Genomic DNA, 25,531 nt, shown 5'->3' on the forward strand with positions numbered 1-25,531 from the left:
ATGAAGTTGGCTAATGTTAGGGTAGAAGATGTCCATGACAGAGTGAGGTGGAAAACGATGATTCGCTGTGGCGACCCCTGATGGGAAAAGCCGAAAGAGAAAGAAGAAGACCATTTGGATTGAGCCACAGTCGGTTTATTTTACCCCAACGTAAAAAAGGAAGTGAGTCGGATAAAAATAGGATCGTTCAAAATGAACCAATATCGACTGAATCCTATCAGCAACCACACATTATATGACTCGAATCATTGTTAAAATGAATCGTTACACCCCTACTTTGCACAGTTGTGAGACGGACTTTGTAGATTTTGGGGTATTAAGGCTGACGTCAGTTGTGTTACCATTTAACTAAGTAAAGAGAGTGAAAATATTACAAATAAGCGATTATCTTTCAGGTAAATGCTGTAAAATTGCTCTAAAGGCTGGTTATTAGTTTATTTGCTTTGCTATATTGAGTTTTAGGGGGCGGATTATAAAAGTTAGCTTCCTCCTACTCCCTTTAAAGCAATTTATTAAACTCCTTTTGACAAATCTAATATTTACTGGCTTCAATGTGTCATGTACCGTATACAAAAGTGCTAATTTGTCTATTTATGAATAGAGTAATTACAATTAATTTATTTTCACGTAAATGCATGCTTATTATCAATCCATTCATGACTAATTATCTTAGGTTTGGTATATTACTGCTGTTTGTCTTCTTTGGTTTTATTTTTGTTATGATTGCTTGAAATAAACCATATTCAAATCCAATTTTTAAACAGTTTTATGACACAACAATACAAGCTTACCAAATTAGTTCTTAAATTTTGTATTTTAGACTGTGCCACATTAATTTCCCTCTGTAAATCGAACCCCAAAAACACAATTAGTTTTTTGTTTTTTTTTTAGCTTTCTTAAATGGGTAAATATTTAAATGCAGCACATTCCAAAGGATGGGAGTAAACGCCTGGAGGAGAAGCTTTCAGACTCCTGCGGAGGCTGCCTCCTTGTGTTCAGGTCAGCTGTTGAGCAGATAAACACACTACAGCCCGCAGAGGAACCGCTCAGCAGCGTAAACCAGGCCGCATGGGCGGCAAAACGCATTGGAATCCAGCCAATCAGAGCGCGAAAATCTTACTCCAGGCGCTGTTCGCAAAATCGACCTGAACCTCAGCCAATAGCGTTGCGAGTGGGCGTGGCTACGCGCAGTTTGGTTGCATCGGACGTCGCTTATCAACTTTTGCAACTAGAGGATTCTTGCGAAGCTACTTACTTAGCAGCTTTGAAAACATTTACTCGACTCGAATCGTGTGTGCTGTTGTGCACGACCGTGACCCGGGAGTCCGCTTTAGGAGCCGCGATCGTCGGTAAAGCAGCGAGAAGCAGGCGAAGTGACGAGGAGACTCCATTTTCGGATGCAGCTCTGACTGAGGCTAGCTAGCAGCCCAGTGCAACTGCTCGCGAGGCTAGGCTAACTTTCCCTTCCAGGCGAACGGGGAGCTGCAGCAAGCAGAGCTGCCTGCGGTTATTTGACGATACTTTCGTTGACTACAAAAAGACTCCCAGGTAGGATGACCGGTGTGACCGATCGCCGTTCCGGTGGTCTCTCTAATAACGTCCTGATGCACTAAATAGATGATGCATTCCGTTAACTCACTGACTGACTGCAGGCCGCCAGGGCGGCCGCAATGTTTAGCCTCCTCCCTTCCAGCTGATAATGTCCCACATTTCCTCCGAGATGCTAAGCTAATTGGCCATGGATGCTAATTGGTACACACAGTTCTGGCATCCTTTTGTGGTTCTGGAGAAAACGGTACCATCCGAACCCAGAGGAAAAAAAAACAGAACATGAATGCCTAAGCGGTCGGCTGGGTGCATCATCATCATGTCTGCAGATTTCTGGATTGTGCATGATGGATGGATGCATAGTTTGTTGTTTTTTTTCTTCAAGCCCGTCACTTTGACCCCTGTGATTCATTGCAGCATGCTGATGGTGGGAGGCAATGGACGGGTGCACTAGAATGAGTGTGAAGGAACTGTGTGAGACCGATGACCTGGCCACCAGTTTGGTGCTGGACCCTCTTCTGGGCTTCAGCACCCACAAAATGAACATCAGGTAACATCTGCTTTATTTTGTTTTGTCTGTGTTTTCATCCAGCTATTAAAATAAATAAAAATAAACCCCTTAGGGATGATGGGAGATTGACCTTTAACCTTTGTTTTGTTTTATTAAAGACCCACTCTGTCGAAATGAGTGTTTTCTACATGTTCTTTTTGCAGTTTTCTCATGATGGAGGACATGTATAAAAGAAAATTAATTCCATATCTTGGGGTTTATTTATTTACACATCGTTATAAATTGGGAGTAGAAGGAAAAAGGCTGTTGGAAAAGGTGTGATGTTGAAGTTACTACGGTAACCCACAAGCTCCATTCTGATGCATCCACTTGCAGACAAATAGATCCATGTTCATCTTTTGTTTTTCCTCGTCTGAGCTGGATGACTCGATTGCTCCGATATTGTTTGTTATTTTGGTTACACCGCGGTTGGGATGGGACAGAGTGTAACTCTACAGCCGCTCTGCAGAAGCTATGTCCTAGAAAATGACACAGGTGTTTTGATGTTGGCTAAAAACAACCATTGTAAGAAAAAGACCCATCGGAACTCTTTAAAATAGATGATCAGAGTGGGTCTTAAGTGATAATTGTGGCAAGGAGTCGAAACGTTCTGGTTCTCCAAAACATGATTCATGAGTCCATCCCCCAGCTTCTCTGTTTTTTTTAGAGATATTGTTTCATTTTATCATACTTATTTAATGGTAGCAATGTAACTTTACATAAAACACAACTCGTAGTAGTATAATTTGTCTTTTTTTTTACTGCAAAATTTAGTTTTCATGTTTTACAATAGGGATAACAGAAAATCTTTAAATAAATTTAAAAAAAAATCAAATTGAAGGTCAAAACGACCACAAAATGACACGTCATCATGCATTTCAAATCCTGCAGAATCAGAATTGACCTCGGTCTGTTCGTCACATTCCTAGTTTGTCTGCAGCTGTGCATTCTGCTGGCTCACATACAGACGCTCTGCAAAACCTACTGTTCGGTCTTGCTCGCAGATACGATGTTAGGATGAATTACCGTAACAGTGGTTTGTTTTTGCTTGAATTCCTTGATTTCTATTGGCCCATTAAACACAACTTTGGAACAACGAACAAAGACCGCGTGGCCGTTTCAGACTTTTCAAATGAAAGACTCGCTCGACAATTTTCAGACATTTGAAGGACCTTGTTAGTTATGTGTCATAACTCATGTCATGTTTGTTTAAAATCCCAAATGCCAAAGCTAAAAGCTTTCTTGAAATCCTCTTTCTGTATTATGAATGAAAGGTTTCTGAAGGCGTCATTGCTGGGTCATCGGAAACAGCCGCTCTGGTTGGCAAATGCAGCGCTGCGATCAGAGGGTTGAAATGATGTTTCATTGGAAATGGGTCAAAAATGAAGTAAACTGCTATAAACAACCCCCCCCCCCCCTCAAATATTTCACTCAGTACCAAGTAATAAAGGTTTTTTTTTTCTTAAGCTTTCTACAAAAAACATATTTTAATTTATCCATCTGTTGTCACATTTTTATTTAAAGGTAAAACCTTTTTTTATTGAACAATTACAACACATGGAAGTAAATCAAATATAATGAGACATAGCTTGAGCTACTAAATCAGACGAAACACAATAAAACATAACATAACATAAAATAAAGATAAAACTGAGCAGAGTGAGGCAAAATAATAATATTTTATATATTTTTTCACACACCTATGAGAAGGATCAGGACTTTTTCACTTTATGAATGACTGTTTTTAGCTTTGGTTCCGTAAGGAGTTTCAGTGATTCCAGGTTTAGTTTTAAATTCCTTTTTTAATTTTTCTAAAAGCTGTTATGTTTTGCTTTTTCTGAATCGTTTGTGATTTAGTCCCCAACCAGAGATCCGGCGATGGGGGAACCTGAAAGAAACCTTGTTGCGGTTCCAGCGCACGCACGACTTCAACGCTGCGTTCGAGGCCCTGACGGTGGGAGAACCGGCGGGCGACTTCTTCGGTGCTTTGGGAAGCCATCGACAGGAGCTGCTGAGACAACATGTGGGCATGACGGGGACTTGTGTTTCTGTTAATGCAACTGGAAGGAGAATCTAATGCGTTTGCTGCGTTGTTATGCATTAAGGTCTACCGCTACCTCAGTGCCTTCCTGCTGGATAGTGGCATCAAGATCGAGCCCTGCGACAGATACTCCTCAGAGACGAACGGTGCAAAGATAACATCCACCAGGCACTGGTAAGTTTCTGTCCACGCGGTCCTGCGATCCTGAGCCGCAGTGATCCGACTCTGTGATTGCTGCTCTGCAGGTTTATAGGAGAACGCGTGGAGGTCCTGTTGGGCTGCATTGCAGAGCTGAGTCCGGCGGACAGTTGCTTTGTGACAGCAGGGGTCAATGACTTCAGCGTCATGTACTCCACGCGCAAACGCTGCGCTCAGCTGTGGCTCGGGCCTGCAGCTTTCCTTAACCACGGTGAGTGAGCCGGCCTCCATAACGCACACAAGCAGAACACTTCCAGCGTTGATCGATGGCGTTTTAATTACAGTCTTGCTCCCCAATAATTAAGTCTTAGTAAAAATTGTTTTGTGGTGCTGATGTGTTGCTGGCAGGACTGTGGAGGGCCTATAATTTTGCTTATGAAACCCCCCGCAATTAAGATTTCACCCCAACTGCTGCTCCGTTTTAAAGATTCGATGAAAACTTGTGTTTTTATCGTGTTTTTGTGACATTTTTCTGATGATGGAGGAATGAAAATGAAGCTCAAAATTGAATTTCTGAGTATTTCTTTATTCAGATCATTGTGAATTAGGACCAGATGAAAGCGTGCAGTTTATAAAAGGTCTTATTGTTGACGTAGACAAAACTCTGGGCGTGCTCCTGCTCGATCAATGGTCCCGACCACAACTCGGCGCAGATGTCGCTCAAAAGACAATCCGACCGGGTCTCAAACGTGTTCCCAGTGGTCCTCATTATTAGGATTATGCTGTTTTAATCCAAACAAATAAACTTCCCATTTTCTAATTCCTGCAGAGTGGCAGGAGATTAATAGAAATTAACCTCAGAGTTGTGCGAGGGACTGTTGCTGGCGAAGCAACCCCGCCCCACTCCCCTTCCCAGTTGCTAAGAGCTCAGAGCAGAAAGCTTTAGAGCTTTAGGCATATTTTCTAAATTACAAGTAGGATCTTTTTCAAACAGCATTTTTTCATCTGCTCCTGATTCCCGACATACAGAAAAAGGCCATAAGAACATGTAAAAAAAACTAATAACAGGTTTCTTATGTAATAAACTCCCATTCAGATATGAGTTTATTTTTCACACGATGTCCTTGTTTGTCTTTTTTGAACCATTTTGCTGTTTAATTAGTTGCAGATTTCGTAAATATCTTTAGTATTATGGCACTTTGCTTTTTCTATTTTCTAGGCTTCTAGGCAGCTGGATTGTAATAAAAAACCTATGAGATTTGATTAAAGGAAATCAGCTAAATAGGCCCCTGTACTATGGTCAATATATTAAAGCTGCAGTACTGAATGCCCCCCCCACCCCCTTCAATGAACTGAAAAATACCAAATGTTTATTCAAAGGCGTCTCTGTCCCTGACATGCCGCTGCACAAACATTCGGTCAGAAAGCTGCTCTGTAGGCGCTGATCTAAATCCAAAGAAATGACAACACAATGACAGTTGAGTGACAGACGAACCCAAACAGATGTTATGTCTACTGGGAAAACAGATTCCTTCAGGTAAAAGACTCACCTGTGTGGGAAATGGTTTGTATCGATCCTTCAGAGATGCTAAAAGTCTCGGTTCTTGATGTTTGTGACCCTCAGGGTTCAGTTCTTTGCCTCTCACAGCCTCACTGTAAAGAATCCACTTAATGAGTGACAGAGTCAGCACTTGTTTAAATAAAGTTTTTTCACTGTATAGTACGGCAAATGCATGAGCTTTTGATGAAGAATTTCAGATTTTGGGTAGAAAGTTTTTCTCTGCAGAAACACCTGGACTGAATGTTTTGTCACACAAAAGATCTGTGGAAAAATGCCCCCCCCCCCCCCCCCCCCCTGCTTTTTTTGTTGAAGGTTTAATCAGATTATAGTCTGAGCTTTTGCAAAATGAATCCAGTGTAAAAAAAATAAATAAATAAAAGCTGCCGATCTACATGTTGGTCTTGAAATGACTGAATTACTAACTTGCACTATTTTTTTTTCTTGATTTTTGCCTTTTCTGGGTTGAAGACTGCAAACCAAACTGCAAGGTAAGGCACAATGTAGCGCACGCATTGAAGATCACATCAAATCAGGCAGAATTAGCCGTCACTGACACAGTTTACTTGCTCGATATCTTTTAGACTGATGTTTCCTTTTGTTCTTCAGCTTTTACGCTTCCTCCCAGGCGGCCGGGCCATCTTTGTCTAACGCTGCTTTTCCTCCTGTCTAGTTCGTCCCCTGTGAGAAAAACGTCGCCTGCGTGGAGGTGATTCGACCCATATCGCCTGGGGAGGAGATCACGTGTTACTACGGCGCCAGCTTTTTTGGCGAAGGCAACGAAATGTGTGAATGCTGCACCTGTGAAAGGTGTGTCCGTCGTGTCAGGGGTGTTTGTCTAAAACTGGGCTCCCTCATTGAGTGCTAATCCATAAAATACAGCTCAGCTTGTATGTTACTGTCTTTATAATGTTTTCCTGTCCTTCAGGAACGGGGAGGGTCACTTCAAACACAGAGGAAAACAGCCCGAATGCGAGGAGACAAAGGAGCCCGGGGGCCAAAAGTACCGCCTGAGGGAGCGATACCTCCGTCATCAAAGGGAGAGAGGCCACTTTGCTGCGAGGCCAGTCACACCTGGATTACACTCTGGCATCTTCAAAGGTAAATCTCCTTAAAAAACAACAAAAAAAAGCAGTTTAATTTGCATTAAATTTCCTTTTGTTTGCTTTGTGAAATCCCAGCCAACCCACAGAAATAACAGCTCTTAATTACACAGGAGGATGTAATTATGAAGGTTTTTATTCAAAGCACCGCCTCACTGAAAGACTGCCTGTTCATTAAATCCCACTTGGGTTTCAGTTAAAAAGTTTAAGTTTAAAAAATAAATAATAAAATAAACGTGCTGTCAGACGCTTGGATCAGGCGCTTGACAAATGCTGCCAGTTAAACTTTTTCTCCTTTTATTAAAAAAAAGACGCATTTCTCTTTTAATTTAATCTATTTGGACAAAATTGATGCACAACTGTATTCCATTGGCAGGGTGGGGGTTTGCCAACAATAAAAACATCAAATTAACCATAAAGTGACAAATAATATAAAAGTTAAACAGCTTCTACACATTTGATCAAAAAACTTGAAAAATTATCTGCAATATTTCCTCATTATGCATCCAACACTGACATACAGACGTGCAGGTCCAGGCAACGTAGGAAACAGGACATGGCCTCTTTAAGAGTGTGTTTGGATTGAAGCCAAATTTGATGTACATTCCTAAATGTTTTTAAAAAGTGTGACCCTCTTTTAAGGTAAGGGGTTAACAGAGAACAGATTGTCCAAAGTTGAGTCATCTGTAGGCCACCACACGCTCACTGATGGCCAAGTGAGCGCTGTAGATTTCCCCTAATGGAGCAGGCATAAGTCCATTGTACATGCAAATTTAAAGTATTTATAGTTTTTGGAATTCAAAATGTTTTGTTTTCCAAGAAGAAGTTGGTTGTCCTTTAGTACAAAGATTCTATATTTAAAAACTCCAACCTCGGGATTCAAACTCAAGAAACCTCTTGGAAAAATATTACAAGTCATGAGCCGAAGCGCCTCCCATGAACGGTGGGAACGAGGAACTACCCAACGTAGACGTCAGTTTATCACCAAAGATTTGTAAACAACAATCAACCGTTTCCGTGGTAACAGCATGTAGGTCTGCCCCAAAAAAAGCCTGTTTTGATGATTTTTTTTAAAATAATTTATCAAGAAAACACATGTTCGCAACAGAAAAGAAGAAGAGCCAAAAAAGAAACACTAACTACAAATGAATATAAACTGTCACTAAAAGTCAGAAAAAAAAGAAAACTAATCACAAAGTGTGTCTGTGCCCTGGAGTCGAACTCGCATAACAAAAACAATATAAAACTATAGCAACTGATAATGAACCCAGACATGGAGATCATGTCTGGAAAAGCAATGCAGAGAGTGATTTCTTTCAATTTTTACTTTTTAGGAGTGGTGGGGTCAGTGATGGGGATTATTTGTGTGCAGCAGAAAGTGGGAGGGGGCTTTGCATGTTCAGATTTACTACAATTATGGGAAACATGCGTAATGCCAGCTTTAATTGAAAAAAAAAATTGCAATGGCTGCAAAAATCCCAAAGGGGGAAAAAAACATCTTTAAAATAAATAACTCAATGTCATTTGTGTCTTCCATGCATGGTAAATGCTGCAGACACTGCTCAATGTAGCGATCATGCTAAAAACATGTGGTGGTAGCTCCTCCCACATGTGGGGTGTCTAGTTAAAGAACACATTTTTAGATGACAGGAGCAGCAATTTGATTTCGAATCGCGTTGCGTCGCGCGTGAAGGTAGCATCACTACTGAGTGTTTGACTAAAACTAAAAAAGATGCCTGAACTTCTTTTTTCTTGTTGTCTTTTGTTTGTAGCCATCCCGTCGAGGAACTCCTTCACCCAGCAGATGAGGAGAAATGCCCTGAAGAACAGAAAACTGACCCAAACCAAGACGTGGAGAGAGAAGCAGAGACTTTCTGGAAGGCGGGTCAAACGGTGTCAGACGGTCCCGCCTCTGTCGAACGTCACTCTGAAGAACCTCAGTATCCGAGTCCGGCGCCACACGGTGGATTTTTTACTTCACTGCAAGAATCCCAAAAGCAAAGAAAGGGCTTTGCTTCAGGAACTGGAGGACATGAACCTCAAAGGTCACTCCACCGGCGAGCAGAATGGCAGCAGGGCGCTGAAGTTAAAACCTCTGACCCTCAACTCTTCCAGACCATCCCAGCAGAAGACCAGAGAGGCCCTGAACAGAGCAGGTCTGGACAGGAAGCCCGTCAAAGTGGCGGGCAAGCCCACTCCTCCCGTCAGGTCCTCTTCCAGAGCAAAAAGTACGGTTGAGCCCACCACACAAACTCAGACTATGAATGCTGACAAATCCAGCTGTGAAGTTACACAGGAAGAGAAGAAGACCGCAATCGCAGAAGGTCAAAGCAACAAGAGCAGCAGTTCTGAGTCCTGCACCATCACCGCGGACCAAACTCTGTCTGCCGAGCACAAAACCGTCAGGTCCTCCTCCCTGATGGAGGTCTGTAAAAGCATCACAGTTGGGTCAAAAAAGGCAGCAGACAATCAAACGGTGTCTCTGAAGCAATACGTCACGGTCAACCTGACCAGGTTATCGGTGCCGCTGACTCCACTGGCTGCTGCTGACGCTAAACAAACGGCTGTGGTCTCAGGTTCAAGGAAACAGCGTCCCAGACCGCGGAGCAGAAAGCGGAGTTCCAGGTCTGACCGCTGCGCGGGTGAAGGGAACGGAGAGAAGAACGCAACGTTTATCCAGACCAAAGACAGACTGAACTTACAGGAAACGGAGGTTTGTCACAAAAACAGGACCAATACGGTTACAAAACCTTTGAAACAAAAGAGCCAGCAGGACATCGAGAAAGAGGAAACTCTACCGCCGAGAGAAAGAAGAAACGATCTGGCAAATGTTGTCCAATGTAAAGATGAATGCGACGTGAAAGCAAAAGAGACGGTTTTTGAAGACAATGGTGGCGGAAATAAGATCAAAAGTGTTTGTAAGCAGATTCCGAAGGTGTCGGAACAAATCAAGCAGAACTTCAAGGAGCAGCCAGTTTGTCCAAATAAGGAAGTTGTAATAAAACGGGCAAAAGTTTTACTGTCAGATATTTTAGGGAAAGGTCAGTCGCTAAAAGAGAGAGTACTTTTGGAGAGTTTAAGGTCCTCGGTCTCCACAGAGACGCTAAGAGTCAAGGAAGAGCTAGAAGAGACGGAAATAAACGGCAGCAGGTGTCTTCGATCCTTAAGAAGGAAGACTGCGAGCGGTCAAAAGAGAAATCTTAGACCTGCAAAAACAAAAGCTGACAGCAAACAAAGCAAGGGTGAAGCGCCAGCTTCAGCTAAAGCAGCGATGAACCAGGAACGTTTCCAGCCTCAGTGTCCACAGAGGCAGGACGACCCAGTGACCTCCTGTCCCAGCCCGCTACCTCACAGATCACCAAGTTTAGCAAAAGCTGCAACCAACCTAAAGACAGACACTAACCCGCAGCTGCACACGCAGTCCAACATACCTCTGAAGAAACGCACGTTTCGCAGTTCCGTGGAAGTGGACACGGAGCAAAGTCGCCATCCTGCCTGTGAGCAAATTCCCCCCAAAATTCCTGACCTGGACTTAGCTCCAAAGCAGAAGGACGTTGTGGGTTCGCAGGAGAGGGACGGCAAAGTCAGGTGCAGAGCAGAAGGCCCGGCAAGAAAAAAGATGAAACCCGCCAAAAGTAGACGAGTGCTTAGGTCCAGAGCAAACCGAGTGCAGCGAAGACATCTAGCGAGGAAAGCGAAAAGAGGTCCATCGGAGAAGCGAAAGGAGCCCGCCGCTGCTCAGGAACGACAGACCGACAACACAAAGGAGGCGGACGCAGCTGAAACCCAGCAGGAAGGAAGTGAAAGTCAAGGGAACAAGCAGGTGGATGAACACAGTAGTTCTGAAGACACCAAACCGACCCTGGATTTTAAGATCCGCCTGAAGAGAAGAAGAGGCCGAGTGTGGGAAATGCAGAGCGAAAACATGCCGCTAAAGGCGGAGAAAGGAGACGACGTGGTGCCGTGTGATCCTTTCAAAGCCATCATGGATTCTGTGTCCATTCTGAACATGGAGATGGAGGCAGCTCAGGCTCATGTGCACGCCAGCAAGAAGTCACGGAACCGGTTGCACCGCTTGAAAAGGAGGGCGGAGAAAATGAGCGGAAAACAAGTTTCCGGTTCAGCTGCAGCTCGCCAAGCGCCTGCCAGATCCCCTGAACGCACCGGGCCGAGAGACTCTGTCAACGGAAGAGTGGCCAATAAGGAGACGTTCGCGGGATCGCAGCAGCTTTCAGGATCAACAGAGAACCAAAATGGTGGCGGTGTTGCATCCCCATTGATGGGGCGTGAAACAAAAACGGAGGATCGATTTCTAAATAATTGCTGCCTGTTTGAAAGTGGGTTGGAACCAAAGCTGGAGTCCAAATTAGACGATATTTCATTACCAGTAATCAAATTACGGAGGAAAGTGGAGGATATTTGGGAGGTGGACAGCAAGGACGGTCTCCTGCAGCCTGACCGTGAGTCAGAACTCTGCATTAAGAGGGAGATCAGGGGTCTTGGGTCAGACAAAAAGCCTAAAGGATGCACGGATTGCAGTGCTTTCAAAGAGGAGAAACTGAACAGCATCGCAGCCCCGCTGAAAACAGAACCGCCCTCCTTCACTCTGTCTCTGTCACCATTATCGCTTTCGTCGCCGGTCAGTGAAAGTAGAACGGAAGTCCCACCCTCTGCTGCAGAGAGAACCGCCGATAGGTCTGAGATGAACAGCGGAGGCAGGAAACCCAGGCACAAAATGGAGAGACCGCGCAGGTGTGCGCCTGTGGAAGCCCCGCCCACCTGCCTGAGTCACACGCTCCAGCAAATCGACAACAGCCTGTCCAGGCTCTCCGAGGGCTTGTGTTCCTCTCAGACGTTGGAGAAGCCGGCGGACGGCTCCTCGGATTCCAACTCTGTGGTCCAGCCGTCGTCGCAGTCTCCTCTGTTCGCGGCTGCAGAAAACATGCTTTCTGCTGAGCCCAGCTTCACCAACTGCTGTGAGGACATCCTAGACTTTCAGTGTCTGAACTTTGAGGGGTATTATCAGCCACAGAGCATGCTGCCGTCGTCTCCGTCAGACCTGTGTTCCCTGGATCCACCCACCGATCCCTTTAGCAGCCCGCTCTCCCACAGCCCGGCTGACACATGGACCACAGAAACGCCGTACCTCGGCCCGCCCAGTCCAGGAAATAACTTCACTAGTGAGGATTTGCAGTTTTTTCCGGGCCTCATTTCTTCTAAAAGTGAAGCTGCCGCTTTGGAATGTGAAGCCAGAGAGGCAGCTAAAGACAGAAACCCTCTCAATCCCACTTTTGGCTTCGTGGGAAACTCCGACTTGACCACAAAGGATCGAATTATTAGCAAAAACCTTGCAACGAGATCTAGAGAGGACCTCAAAACACAGTCTGTGTCTGTGGCCGGCAAGCCTCGTTTGTTTGGTTCCACCCCGTCTTCTGCTATGCCTCAAAATCCTGTTACTTTGACCCAACCATCCATCAGCATCCGGCCCAGCACCAGCCAGTGTAAAAGCCAGTCCAACCTCAAAAGCCACGGGCCTTTCCATCGCATGACCATTCCGGGAAAACCCCAGTCGTTCCCAACCGGTCAGTCGAGCACAGCTAGAGCTTCACCTCAAACGTCCAACAGATTCCTCAGTCCTCAACTTTTGTCTGTGAAAAACCCCAATCCTCCCGAAAGTCCATACAGTTTCCAGGAGAAGTCCTCCACGGTTATCCACAGGGTTTTGAAGTTTCAGGGGGGGAACCAGACGCAGAACTTATACAGCGCACCTAGCAAAGACACTATGGCTGCTGCTGACCCGTCTGTCACGGCCAGGACACATGCTGCTAAATCAGGTGTTGGCGAGAAGCCCCATGAGGCCTACGGCATTGGTGGTCATCAAAAGAGCATCAACTCTCTTCACGGGTTCGGTTCTTCCAACAATCACAGCAGGCCCAGCCTTCATTTCAACAAAAGCAGTTCTTCCATTTCACAACCTGTCAACGCAAGGAAGATGTCTTCGGACAAACAAGACGAAGCCAACATGACGTACAAAAACTTCTCTGCGATGCCGAGATCCTTCGTGTTTCCCTGCAAAGACAGCTACGCCTCACTGCACGAGAAGAGCTTGAAGCTGGATAAGCCCAGCATGCCAACCTCTGAGAAGAACCAGCCGTGTTACACCCAACAGGACCCCTTTGATTACAGCTTTGGGTCGTCGCTTTCGTCCATGACTCAGCACAGCAGCCCCCAGGTGATCCAGAGCACACCCCCTTCCACGCCAGCACCAGCAAACAAGAGCCAGTCCTCAACGTCCTCCTCTTTCCCTTACGGCTACCAAGGTCCTCCGTACGTGCTGAACTTCAGCGGAGACCACTCACTGACTCTGGGTCTCAGGGACGGGGCTGAAGGCTATCCGGGCTTCGGCTCCACAAACTACACCTACCACTGCCTGATGGAGCCTTCAGGAACTCAAGGGCGGCTGGTTCTGGAGCCGTGCGGACCCCAGCTCTCCAACGCAGCTAATTTAGGTATTTTTTCAGGTCTCAAGAGTCAAGATGACCACTGCAGGAAAGACCTGCAGCAGTGCCAGCCCGGAGAAAACCAGGCCACGTCACACTACGGTCCAGTCCTAACATCCCACTCTATGGGCGCCACAAAACCCAAGAGGGTGAGGCTGGTGGTGACGGACGGTACGGTCGACCTGGACCTCCAGTACTCCGACTGACAGCCGTCAGTTTGCCACAGAAATGTTTTTGTAAGCAACCGTGGGCTTCGCCAGCGGTACTGTTTTCCAATGTGTTATTTCAATAGACTGTTATTGTATAAATGGTTCTAGAGGGTTTTATGTAACGCGGGTTTATCCGAGTGTTTTTCTGGTTTAATAAGAAGTCCACTACAGTTCACTCAGAAAAACCAAACGCAGGAAGAATACTCAGCATTACATCCGTATGTGACGGGGTGAAGGTGAAATCCCCCTCTGCTGTACTGTAACATAGTCGTGTGAATTTTCTCCACGCCGTTTGGCGGCCACCGCTGTTTGCTGGTACTTGTTTTGGGGGTTTAAAAAGGCAGCTTTGTGCCTCGGTCTTTGATATATTCGTGACTTTTTGAAGCAACTGTTGAGATAACGCCGACCCTTCGTTTTTTTTTTTAATACTTTGTTTTTTTCTTTTCTCAAATTGTGTGTAATTTTGTGTGAGAACGTGCATGCTTTTGGTTGGTAGAACGTGTCCGACCCCAGGACTTTAGTAGTGGTGCAAAAGGACAAAGCCAGTGCAGGAAAAGTGTTACGAATTGAGCTGTAAGAAGATATTCTGGGACATGTCATCTGGGTGCAGATGGGTTTAATGAACGACACTTTTCAGCATCTGTTATCTGGGGACCAGAGGGGGGAAATACATTCATTCCACTTTCCACAATCTGAAAGGCAAAATAAAGAAAATATTCAATGTTTCCGTTGCATCCAAAGTGTGACAATCCTCCTTATTTATTTGTTTTCCCCCAAATAGACCGAAGAAAGCTTTGGTTTGTTTGTTGCCTGCAGTAGTTACAAACGGTGATCTTGTGAGCGGAGTTATTAGCTTGTGAGGGTCGAGTGCGATTCCCCCTCTTCGTCATTGCATTCTGTCTGTCTGTCGGTTGGTGTCATGTGACGAGGGTGTTCAGTGTGACTGCACAGCCTTACATTACTAACATTCATGTACTGTCTTGAAATGGAAAGGCCAATTATTTATTTTAATATTCTCACTCTTGAAAAGGTGCTTTGATGTAATTTATATTTCACGTTGATTGCTGAAACTAGTCAATGATTTTGTTTTTGTTATTATTATTTAATGGGACAAAATGATATTTACATTGAGTATTTAATTTTTAAACCTTTGAAATTTTATCCAGTTTTAAAGTGTTGCAGAGAAGCTAGTTCCTTTTTTTAATTGGCTGTTAGTCTGACTGGAAGTCTGCTGTAGAAATGTATAAATGTAGCCTATAACATTAAAGACACTTAATTCTTTTTATGCATCTTTATCTCTGACTTTTTATTTCATTTCCATGAGTGTAAGTTATCATAAAAAACAAGTATATTATATTTATAATACGTTCAAATTGATGCAACGCATGGTTTAGTGGTGTTTAGAATATTTAGGTGTTTAGTGGTATTTGGATGACATTTTAGGTCTTGAAAAGTCTCAAGCATAGGTTCTGGTTGGCAATTATTTATAAGAAGCAGTAAATGTTTATAATGTTTATATTGTGTAAAAAATAACATTAAAGATGCATTTTTTCAACTATTAAAGTTTATATCACAGTTTTTGTTAGCTGTTGCTTTTCTCTATACTTGTAAATGAAATTAAAAAAAGATCAAGAAGTTGATTTGATATTTTTCAGGAATTATTCTAAATCTGTGCATCATCAATTTTTCACATTTATTTTATTTCATCACCCAAAGCGTTTTTTTCAGTGAACAGAAACAAAACAAATGAATAAATTGGGTTAATAGGATCTCAAGCTGAGTCTACCATACTTTTTTCCACTATTACCTGTTTACTTCTGTTCATTTTCTACCCACTATTTTAGAATATTTGGATGGTTTATTTCACTAAACTTAGTGCTAAGTGACAGTTAGGATGCCATTTTTTTAGTTGCTCAGCTAATTTAACCCTGGATAACAAAATCCCATTTTTCTTCTTGGTTTTTTAAGTTCGTTTGACAATTAATTTGCTTATTTTATTCATATTTGGGTTGGAGCAATTAATAATCATTAAAACATAAAAAAAAACATTAAAAAGGAAAAAAATCTTGTTTCTAGCTCTTAATGAGACAAAAACAATTCTGTGCTGATTTTGATAAACGCTTAGAAAGATCCAGACCAGAGAAGTTAAAGCAAAGTAGTAAAAAATATCCCAAATGTCTAAAAACAAGGTTGCAAATCACTGCAAGTGTCAAATGGTTTGCAGTGTGGGGAACAGGCTGTAAAAATCCTTGCAAGTGTCCCTCGGGTTATAGTGCATCTGCCAAATTTGTTGTTTCTCCACAGATTTGGACGCGGCATCAATGCAGTTTGAATGCAGCACAAAGACATTTCTACTGTAAACTCATCAGAAGATAAACCGACAGCAAAACTGCTCTGCAGCTGATGCTAGAGGGTTGCTAAACAAGTAGGAAACACAACATTAGGAGATAAAGGACTGATTTTGCATCGAGCAGAGCAAGCCTCTCCGTTGTCTTACTGCTGCATTGTTATTACATAATCTATATAAATGAAAGAAAGGAGGTCACACATCTCCTTTTGTATATTTTACTGTGCATTCTTTAAATCTGAGCTGCCGTGCATATGCAGACACGTGACTGCATGTTCTCTCTGCACAGGACTCCAGGGATTATAATCTGTCATGGGATGTGAGCCGTGCACAGCAGCTGCAGCCTTGTAAAATGGCTGACAGTGTTAAGCTGCTGTAGGGTTTTGCACCGGCGCTGGGATCCTGGGAGCAGCATCGGGCGTGAACTAGGGCAGAAGCACAAACGGTGTCCGACTCTCACGTGCAACCTTAGGCTGAGTAGAAAGAGCTGCACCTCTTAGTGCATGCCGTTTCCCAGGTGAGGGGCTGAACCGGCATCAAATGGTTGGCTGTGGGCTGAGGTGGAGCGTGAGTTATGACTACAGAGAGGAGGCTGAATGAAAACATCAGCTGTTTTTCCATTATTACTGCTGCTATTGAGGCAACTCTCTTCTTTGGTGAAGCTCAGCTATTTACTTCTGTGACTTCTTTCCGACTTTTGGCCATTTGGTGCTTTTAGTTTGATCTGAGCCTGATGAGCAAAACCTTTCATACAGATTCAAACCATTAAATGATGGCGAGTCCCGTTAACCGCAAACCCAATTTAGAATAGGCGAATGAATCAAACTTTCCTCTATTGTCAAGATTTATTTCATCCACATCCAACTTTAATGAACATAAGTGAGCTGGTAGCTTTCATGAGGAGAGAAGGGGGACTGGAGAGCCATCCTCTGAATTTTTAGTCCTGTCAGAGAAATCTTGCAGTCAGAGAAAACTGACACTTCAGATTATGCCGCTGTTCTTATTCCAGGGGGCATGCACAGTGCATCCGTTTGGGAATAAAGCAGAAAAAGTACACAATTAGACTAAATTACACCATTGTGGAATCACCCCAACATTTCTTTAAATGCAAATAACAAGGCACAAGAGCAAAAAAAAAAAAAAAAAACAAATAACTTTTTTCTTGGCCACATTCATTTTGAGTGCTAATAATTAACGTAGCCGAAATAAATGTTGGTAACCATTCCCGTTAAAATACCACTTAAAACAGCAACAACATTCAGCCTTGGACTCATTAAAAATACGTTTAGGCAAAGCAGCAGTGTGATTCTTGGCCGTGCATGTTATGTGTGGCCAACATGTCAGTCAGTTTTTGTTGCTTGGGTGCACTTACGAATAACATCAGCCTTTCCGATGCAGCACAGCTGTAAAGACCCGCTCCGATGATCTTTTGATCCATTTTAAAAGCGTTCCCAGTGGTCTTTTTTTTTTAATCATGATTATGCCGTTTTTAGGCTAAATCAAAACACCTGAGTTGTTTTTTTAGGACAGAGTTTCTGCAAAGGGACAGGAGTTCATTAGAAATTCACCTCTGATTTGTAGGCGCGGAGTAAGCCTGCCCTCATGGCATCCCTTTGTTTACACTGTCCTAGCTTACAGCCCCTCACAACCCCAACCTAACACTATTGGTGCAACAAAAATGGCGAGCACTGTTTTTTAAATTTATTTATTTAAGTGAGACAACAGAAAAACAAAGCAACAACAAACACTAGAAAAAACAGATCTGACAAACACAGACTACCAATACTAGCGCATAAAGGCAGGAAATAGACAGCTGTTAAAGTTACAAACTGACCAATCAGACGCCTCAGTAAAAGCACGTGGTGCCTGCTGGCCCCCACCTCAAACATTTGATTGGCAGATTCTCGTGAGCCACTTTCAGTGGAAGGGGTGAGGACTTTAAATAAACGTTCTCATGACTGGCGACAGTGGTTGCCATAGAAACGTGACTTAGACCTACTTGGACTAATCACTATCGACTGGCTCCAAATGGCGGCGCCTGTGTCATCTGACGTGTCGCGACCGAACTGGCTTCATTTAGCTTAAGCCAGAGGTAAGGCGTTTTCCCGCGGTGTCGTCACACCTGGCTTTGTTCAGCTCCCCATGGACAGTCTATGCATCACAACCTTTTTTGTTTGCACCTGTTTCACGATTTGAATAAAAAATGATCAGAAACGCAACTTTGAGCTCAATTTTCTTCGTATATGTCCTCCATCATCAGAAAAATGCCACAATAAACAAGTTTAAAACCCAATTTTCATGGGCATTTTTGCAGCATTTCTTCTTTTATCTGAGTTTCCACGTGAGCATCAACACACCGCCAGCTCAGGATTTTAGCTTCTTTGGCAGTAGGCTCTCCTGGTCTCTGTAACCATCTCACACGCTTGTGCAGCTACTGTAACCCCCTCCTTCAGCTGTGAACTGTTAAAGAAGCATTAGCTCATCAGAGTGAGCGATAAAGCTCCCCTCAGCCCTGAATGGTGTTGAGGAGTTGCTCTCTACTTGCTATTCAATTCAGCTCGTCAGTAGAAAGCTCCTTCTCCACCCACAGTCATCTCTTTCATCCTCCTCTATATGTTAATAAGCATTGCAGCAGTGGTTCCCATCATCCTCTCAAACACGCTGCTTTCATTTCTTATTCATGTTTCTGAGCTGGTGAGAGCGTGCATGGGCGCTGTGCTGCAGACCGGATGGACATGTTTGGGTCGGAAACCCTGGAAAAAAAAAATCTGTCAGTTTTGTTTGAAGTTTTTTTTTGTGGTTTGGTTTTCTGCGTGGTTTGATGGGTCTCTGTGTTCTCTGTGCTGCTCTCAGCTCTGTAAAAAAAAAGAAAAGACAAAGAGTCAACTCCAGAACATCAAAGACTGGAGGATAGAGGGAAAGACCGATACAGAGAAGGAGGGAGGGGTACTCCCTGTATCTGGGTAATGATGGAGGAGGGAGAGATGGAGGGACACAGGGAAGTGAGGGAGGGGGAGAGATAGAAAACAACCAGTCGGTACAAAGAGAGAGAGTGGGGGGGACTATGAACAAGCTGAACAGAGAGAGGGAGGGAGGGAGGAGGGCATTGAGCGAGGGATGGGTAGTCTTCCAGGCTGAGGAGGCAGAAGTCTTACTACAGAGCTGCTGGAGGACAGGCTGGGAGCCCAGGATAATGCTCCGTCCCTCAGCTTGCGGCGGCTCGCCGGACACCTTGTAATGCCTTGAGGTGTTAGAAGGAGGAGGGTTTTTATTGTTGCAGCTGTGACTGTTTCTTTTTTTTTTCCATTTCCTTCTGCCCATTCCCATCTACTCCTCTTTCCTCGGCAACCGCCGGGCTGCCCCTCCTCTTCTTCCTACTTCTGTCCCCCTTTTCCAGTGGAGGGATTTGTGTATTTCTTCAGGGATTGTAGAAGACAGTAAGACTCTTTCTGTCCTTTTCCAAAAAAAAAAAAAATCCTTTCTGGGCATGCATGGAAACAGGGGAAGGTGCATGAAAAAGCAATGCAGAGTGTAATTTTTTTTAGGAGTGGTGGGGTCAGTAATGAGGTTTATTTGTGTGCAGCAGAAAGTGGGAGGGGGCTTTGCATGTTCAAGTTTACTGCAATGATGTGAAACATGCATTTCTTTCCATTCATGCACCCACAATGCCGGCTTTGATTGAAAAAATTGCAACGGGTGCACAAATCCCAAAGAAAAAAACACAAGTATTGAGGAAACAAAGCATCTTTTTGAAGTGTTTTCTGTCCGCAAAGACAGCTAAGGAAAGAAAATGAAACCCATTCAAGCTTTGGATCCTCACTTTACAAATCGTGTTGCAGCACAAGATACAAAGAACAACAGACAGTTGATCCCAAAATTTGGAAATACAAGTGTACACATGCAGGTGATGCATTACTTCTCACATATAATCTTCATGATCACTGATAATCTCAGCTACACATGCTCGCCTGCCTCTCCAGGGCTTCCGATGATCTGTGCACGCAGTGGCTTGCTGCACAGCAAAAGGCTATGCAGTGCATGAAATCACCCAGTAAATCAAAGCAAGGCTTCCCTGACATATGGACTGTGGTGTGAGCAGGGAGAGTATGCATGAATGAACACAGTCACAGATGCAAGTGGGCTTAAAAAAGTGTGGACTGTTGCACACAGGTTCAGATAGAAAATACTGCACACACAGTGGGGAGATGAATTTGAGGGATGATGCTCGGGCTGCTGCCCCCTCACTTGAGTAGCTGGTTTTACAAGAGGAGGTTCACTCTTTTCACAGAGAACATGTGTTCTGTCATTACCTCTTTCTGTGTGTTCAGTCTATCTATGGATGCCTTTGTCTTTGCTAATGACAGCCCACCCTCACATAATTGCACACAATTCTGTTTGTATTGTTTGGTTTTGCAGATTCGCTTGGAAAAACCTGCCCTTATAAAAGTGAGCGGCCATAAGTTCAGGTTGGGGGTTTCAGGGGACAATGCTAGAACAGGGACGTCACCCACATGCATGCATGCAGCCAAAGCAGCAAACATTTTTCCAAATGGAGAGAAGAAAAATAATCATTTGCCAGATGAAACCCCAGATATCTGCTAGATATAACCCCCCCCCCCCCCCCCCCCCGCCAAAAAAAAAAAAAGACACGAGAAAAAGCCTATAGATGCAGATTTGGCCCAAACAAGGACTTAGTTTGGGAATGAAGCCAATTTGAAAAGTAACTAGATCAGTTCCCTCAGTAACCACTAGGGGGTGTTCACATAATCATTTCTTTGTATTTCTTGTAGAACTTGTATTTCTTTTACCCAGAAATACAATTTCTTATATTCTTTTTTAAGAAGGACAAAGATCTTCCTTTTTTTTAACCAAAAATTGCACAACTCCTCAGCTGTAACAGCCTCAAGTTTAGGAGAAACCAGGGTTCTGTGCCGTCAAAAAAACTAGCCTAATGCAAGCCAAAGCAGCACATTCAACTACCATTCTACTCTTCTACTATTCTAGATGTTCTTCTGTCCTAAGCACAACCACCAATACAATCAATCACAGCTTTAAAGAAAGAAGGAAACACTTTTGTTTTCGGTTTGGAGCTGAATTAAAAATGACAGAACCTGGAGCCACCTCAGTTCCTTAGATATCTACGGTGGCCCTGCAATAAAAATGAAACGTTTTGGAAAACAAAACTAATATTCAGAAATCAAAATGAAATGTTTACAAATGAAACACAATACGAAACCGGAAAGGGTGGGAATCATGGGATTTCTCTGAGTGGATGATGATGTTTGTCTATTATTTCAACCGGAAGTTATTTGGCATGATGCGATACTAGATGTCCTTCGTACTAATCATAAAACCTCTTTTAGTAGTACGCGGACACTGAAGGCTCATTTACGTCATCATCCGGACAGTGATGTCCCATTGTACCTACATTTTTTTTCCTTATTGTGTTAACGTTTTTTTATTTTCATTTTGATTGCTTGAAATTGCTGTTGTATCTGAAATGTTTCCTTTTTTATCTTGTTTGTATTTTGGTTTCTGGAAGTTTGTTTTGATTTCTAAAATGCAGTTTTTTTGTAATGATCTGTTTTGCTTTTTTAATTGTTGTTGTGGTCTTTAATGTATTTTTACTCTTATTTGTTGGGGTAAATTGTGTTTCAGGGCCACCGTAGAAAACCACTAGGTTCCTTGTAGCATCAGTAAGTTAGTCTGATACCAGAAAACCCTATTTTTCATCTTCTTTGTTAGACCTGACTGGAGGCAAATTTGCATTACCCTTAAAACCTTGTTTTGTATTTCAGACTGAAATTTACAGTCAAGGTTGTGGTTTAATGATTGACAGGAGACTGTTGAATCCTCAGCTTCCACTTTTTGTGTTTATTTTTGCTAATTGTATGTATAAGCCACCGGTTTTTATGTATGGTTGACCTTACGGCAAATTTGGAGCTGAAAAACTGGCTTCAAACTGGTTTAATGCAAACCATTGAGCCAATCCAGATATTTAGATTTGCATCCAGAATAAACTGGAAAAAAAAACATTTTTCTGGTTAACTGGAGTTAGTTTAGGTCTGAATAAAAACGGTACAACTTGTTGACATACCTTGTTTGGATGGAGAAACAAGCGTCGAAAATGCCGCTGGAGTTCAGCTGAAGGAGTTGGTCTAAGTGAAATCAGAAATGTCTAAACTGGAAAGAGGGAAGCTGCAGATGTAGAGCACATGTGGCTTTAGCTTGCTCAGAAGTTGCATCACTTGGCTCAGTTTGCCAAAGTGAGTTAGCGTTTGTTCCCTGCTGTTGGTTTTGGAGGCAAATGTAAGACCAACATCCTGCTGTCAGTGATGATGAGGAGAGTCTGTGAGCAGAGCCACGGCTTCGACTTTGCTTCACTCTTTCTGTGTGGATGTGGAGCAGCCATTACTCATGCAGCCAAAGATCGCGGCGCCTCTCTTGCTTATGCAAAGTAATTATTCCTAATCCGCTGAATCCATTATACTGGACACATTGGAAAGAAAGCTCGTTAGTGTCAAATGTAATTGATTGATGTTATGGGAGATGTCTCTCTAGATGGAGAACTCATAACATCATGTCTGGGTCAGCTCCTGCTCCACCAGCTCCACCAAAATGTCTTCATCTGGCATTGTTCTTGTCTGTTGGATTTATTTCTCAAAAGTTTTTGCAAATTTGGCCTTTTAAAGGTCAAGTTGGTTCACTAGAGAGCTTTGAGCCTAGTAAAAGGTCCAGCAGACGCATCACTTCCTGTAGGAGGTGGCGCATTAACATTCAGCTCATGCGATCGGGACAGGACTGTGAATTCTGTTCTGTTCTGAACGGTGCATAGTTTAGTTCCACTTTGTGTACGGAGGACTCAGCACACAGTTGACATTTCCACCTGGTTAGCTCTCTCTCTCTGGGGTTCAGGGAGCACAATCTCCTCTCAGCACACGTTTAGTCTCAGTAAAGGGCTGCAAACACGAGTATTTATCGCCACATCGGAGCAGAGGGGGCCTAATTTGTGGAGAATAACAGGCTTTAACCAGGATCAATCTTGATTAATTAAAATTAATTAGATTTCTTCAAGCCATGTTTATTCAGAGTACAATTCATTAGGATGGGAGGTGCAGATGGATTATTGTTCTGAGGGCTCACCAGTTGCACTGTTAGACAAGTGTCATTATTCGTCAAAGTTCCTGGGCCAGAAGCTTACCTTTCTTTTCACTATTTGCTGAACTGCATAGTTGATATCTCCGGATTTAGTAATTCTGTTCACAGTCTTCTTCTCTCTCTTCTTCCTTCTCCGTCGTCTCCGGTGGCAAACGACTGATCTGGGACAGAAACTCTTCCCCTGTGCTCTGTCCTACTTCTGCATTGCCCTCTCCCTTGTTTCTCAAATCTTTTCTTGTCGATTTCTGCAACCTGCCCATTTTTTTAGCAACTTAATTGTCGTCACTCCTTTGGATTTCTGTGTTTTCCTCAAACCAGACGGATGCTTCTGTCTGCCTTTAAAGACCCACTCCCATGAAAATTTTGTTTTTAACGTATTCGTATGTTTTTCTGATGATGGACGACAAAGAAACTTAAGATTAAAACAGCATTTTTGAGTATTTCCATTTTCAAATCGTTGCGAATCAAGAGCAGATGAGAAAATGTTTGTAGGTGTGGCATGGGGGCTACAACCGGCAGGCTACAAGCTCCCTCCACCCCGCTAATGTGAGGTGTGTAGGGTTTAAGCAGCTCTAAGCTAGTGGGAGATCATGTAAACAAATAGATGATGGGAAATGGTGGCAGGCTTACTCCGGGCCAACAATTCCGCCCACAATTCAAAGGGGAATTTCTGCAGAAACTATTTTCTAGAAAAAAGTTTTTGAGTTTTTTCTAAAAACATCATAATCATTAAAATAAAAGAGCACTGGGAAGACTTTTACAATACATCAAATGATGATCAGAATGGGACTTGAACAGGCACTCAGGATCTTTGCGCGACTCAAATGCTATAAATTCTTTCGCTATTTTTTTGATTCAGAAAGTAGATGCTTGTGGCTCATGAAATGCCATCTTCCTTCAGCTGCAAAAAGGGGAATTGTTGAAGTTGTGCAGCTTTATAAAAAAAACACACAAGTCTTTCACCAGTCGGCTGTGGAACTGGCCTCTCCAAAAGCTCGATCACATACCTGTAGGATGTCTACTACACTCTGATTGTCTAATTTCCTCATTTTTAACAGTCAGGCTACAGCAAGGAGTGCACACCTCTCAGGTGAACAGCACTAACGGGCTCTTTGCCCAATGCGCAGGTTTCATCAGAGAGATGAAAAATCTGTAGGACGGGCTTGCATCTCACCTACTTCACCTTTACTCACCCTTGCATACTGTATAAGTGTTCACTACAATCTATCTGCGGCAGCTTGCCCATAGCAAAAATGTGCATCTCTCTAAAGGCACACCGAGTGGTCTAGATCTTGATACTTTGTGTGGACCAACTGTGTTCCCCTTACAAATTTGCCCATGTTTTGCCCGCAGACTGCTCTTATCCATCCATAAGGGCAGTTGTGACTAAAGCATAGAAGTTGCAGCTCCTCATGGGCCCGGACAATCCAACAAACCCCAGAACCTGTATGGTTAAACCTCTGTTTAGGTTCATGTTACTTAAAAAGATAGCAGGTGCTTTCTTTTTTAGTGTTTACTCATGCATTTTTATCATGCTATTGTTTACACCTTTGTCTATGGAAAATGTTTACCTGTTTTAACCTGGTTTTACTTTCCAAACTTCTTCTAGCAATGCAGACGAGTAAACACTTAGCCCTGATGATGATTTCGTTTTTACTGATTTGTTTTTTCTAATATAAAATGAAAGCAATGTCAAAAATAGCAATAAAAAAAAAAAAAAACTGCATTTAAAATTTTAATCAAGCCTAAATTTGATGCATTTTTCTCTTTAAAAAGTTCATTCAGGTGAGACGTAAGCCTAAAGGATTTTACTTTCTGATTGTCTCCCATGTGTCCCATCGCAAAGATCCCAATCAAGGCGAGGAATGCCTTCGTCCGAGGCGGAGAGGGGGAGGGCATTGGTCAAGCTGAATTCCCTCTTGGTTTATTACAGCTAATTGTACTGTAGTGGGGTGGGGGCTTTCAGTGCTCCCCACAGTCACTGCTGCATCATCAATGGGGTTGTTATTTTTAGCAGCAGCAGCAGCAGATGCAGTAAAGCGCTGCTGGCCCGGGATGATGAGCAGCGTATCGGGTGGGGTGTAATTTTCCGTGTTTGAGTGTTTGCACAGAACCGAAGGCAGCAGCTTCAGCATCAACAGGAGGATCTAATGTTGCACTAAAGTCCTCTGGGACAAACGGCCGATACCAGCCTCCCACTTGAAAGCACAGCTCTATCAGAGTCTGGGAAGCTCTTTCTCCATTAACAAACGCAAGAAACTCTGTAAACTGCTGTCCGTCCATCCTTTGCACTGAAAAGCCAGAAAAGATTTAAGATTTTACACATTAGGTGTTACAGGAGGATATAAGGGTAATCTGCTTTAACTGTTTTGTTTTTTC

General features: G+C 43.3%; 2 protein-coding genes across 7 annotated transcripts in view; both read left to right on the forward strand.

The window, feature by feature from the left end:
* Nucleotides 1–902: 902 nt before the first annotated feature.
* Nucleotides 903–14,936, forward strand: kmt5c (lysine methyltransferase 5C). Its single transcript, XM_004071231.5, has 9 exons — nt 903–1,548; nt 1,966–2,098; nt 3,956–4,121; nt 4,204–4,313; nt 4,385–4,548; nt 6,307–6,326; nt 6,509–6,645; nt 6,764–6,936; nt 8,711–14,936. The coding sequence occupies exons 2-9, from the start codon at nt 1,986–1,988 to the stop codon at nt 13,642–13,644; spliced, it is 5,817 nt and encodes a 1,938-aa protein (XP_004071279.1). The 5' UTR covers nt 903–1,548; nt 1,966–1,985; the 3' UTR covers nt 13,645–14,936.
* A 4,193-nt stretch (nt 14,937–19,129) lies between these two features.
* The window catches only part of shank1 (SH3 and multiple ankyrin repeat domains 1), an 83,005-nt gene continuing 76,603 nt past the window's right edge, over nt 19,130–25,531 (forward strand). For all 6 annotated transcript variants that reach the window (XM_023957348.2, XM_078951857.1, XM_078951856.1 and 3 more), the window contains exon 1: nt 19,130–19,431. The gene's annotated coding sequence lies outside the window, so the exon portion shown is untranslated. The remainder of the gene's footprint in view (nt 19,432–25,531) is intronic.

This window comes from Oryzias latipes, chromosome 8 (genome assembly GCF_053564925.1).
Source record: "Oryzias latipes strain Hd-rR chromosome 8, Olatipes_Hd-rR_3.1".
Classification (NCBI taxonomy): Eukaryota; Metazoa; Chordata; class Actinopteri; order Beloniformes; family Adrianichthyidae; genus Oryzias; species Oryzias latipes.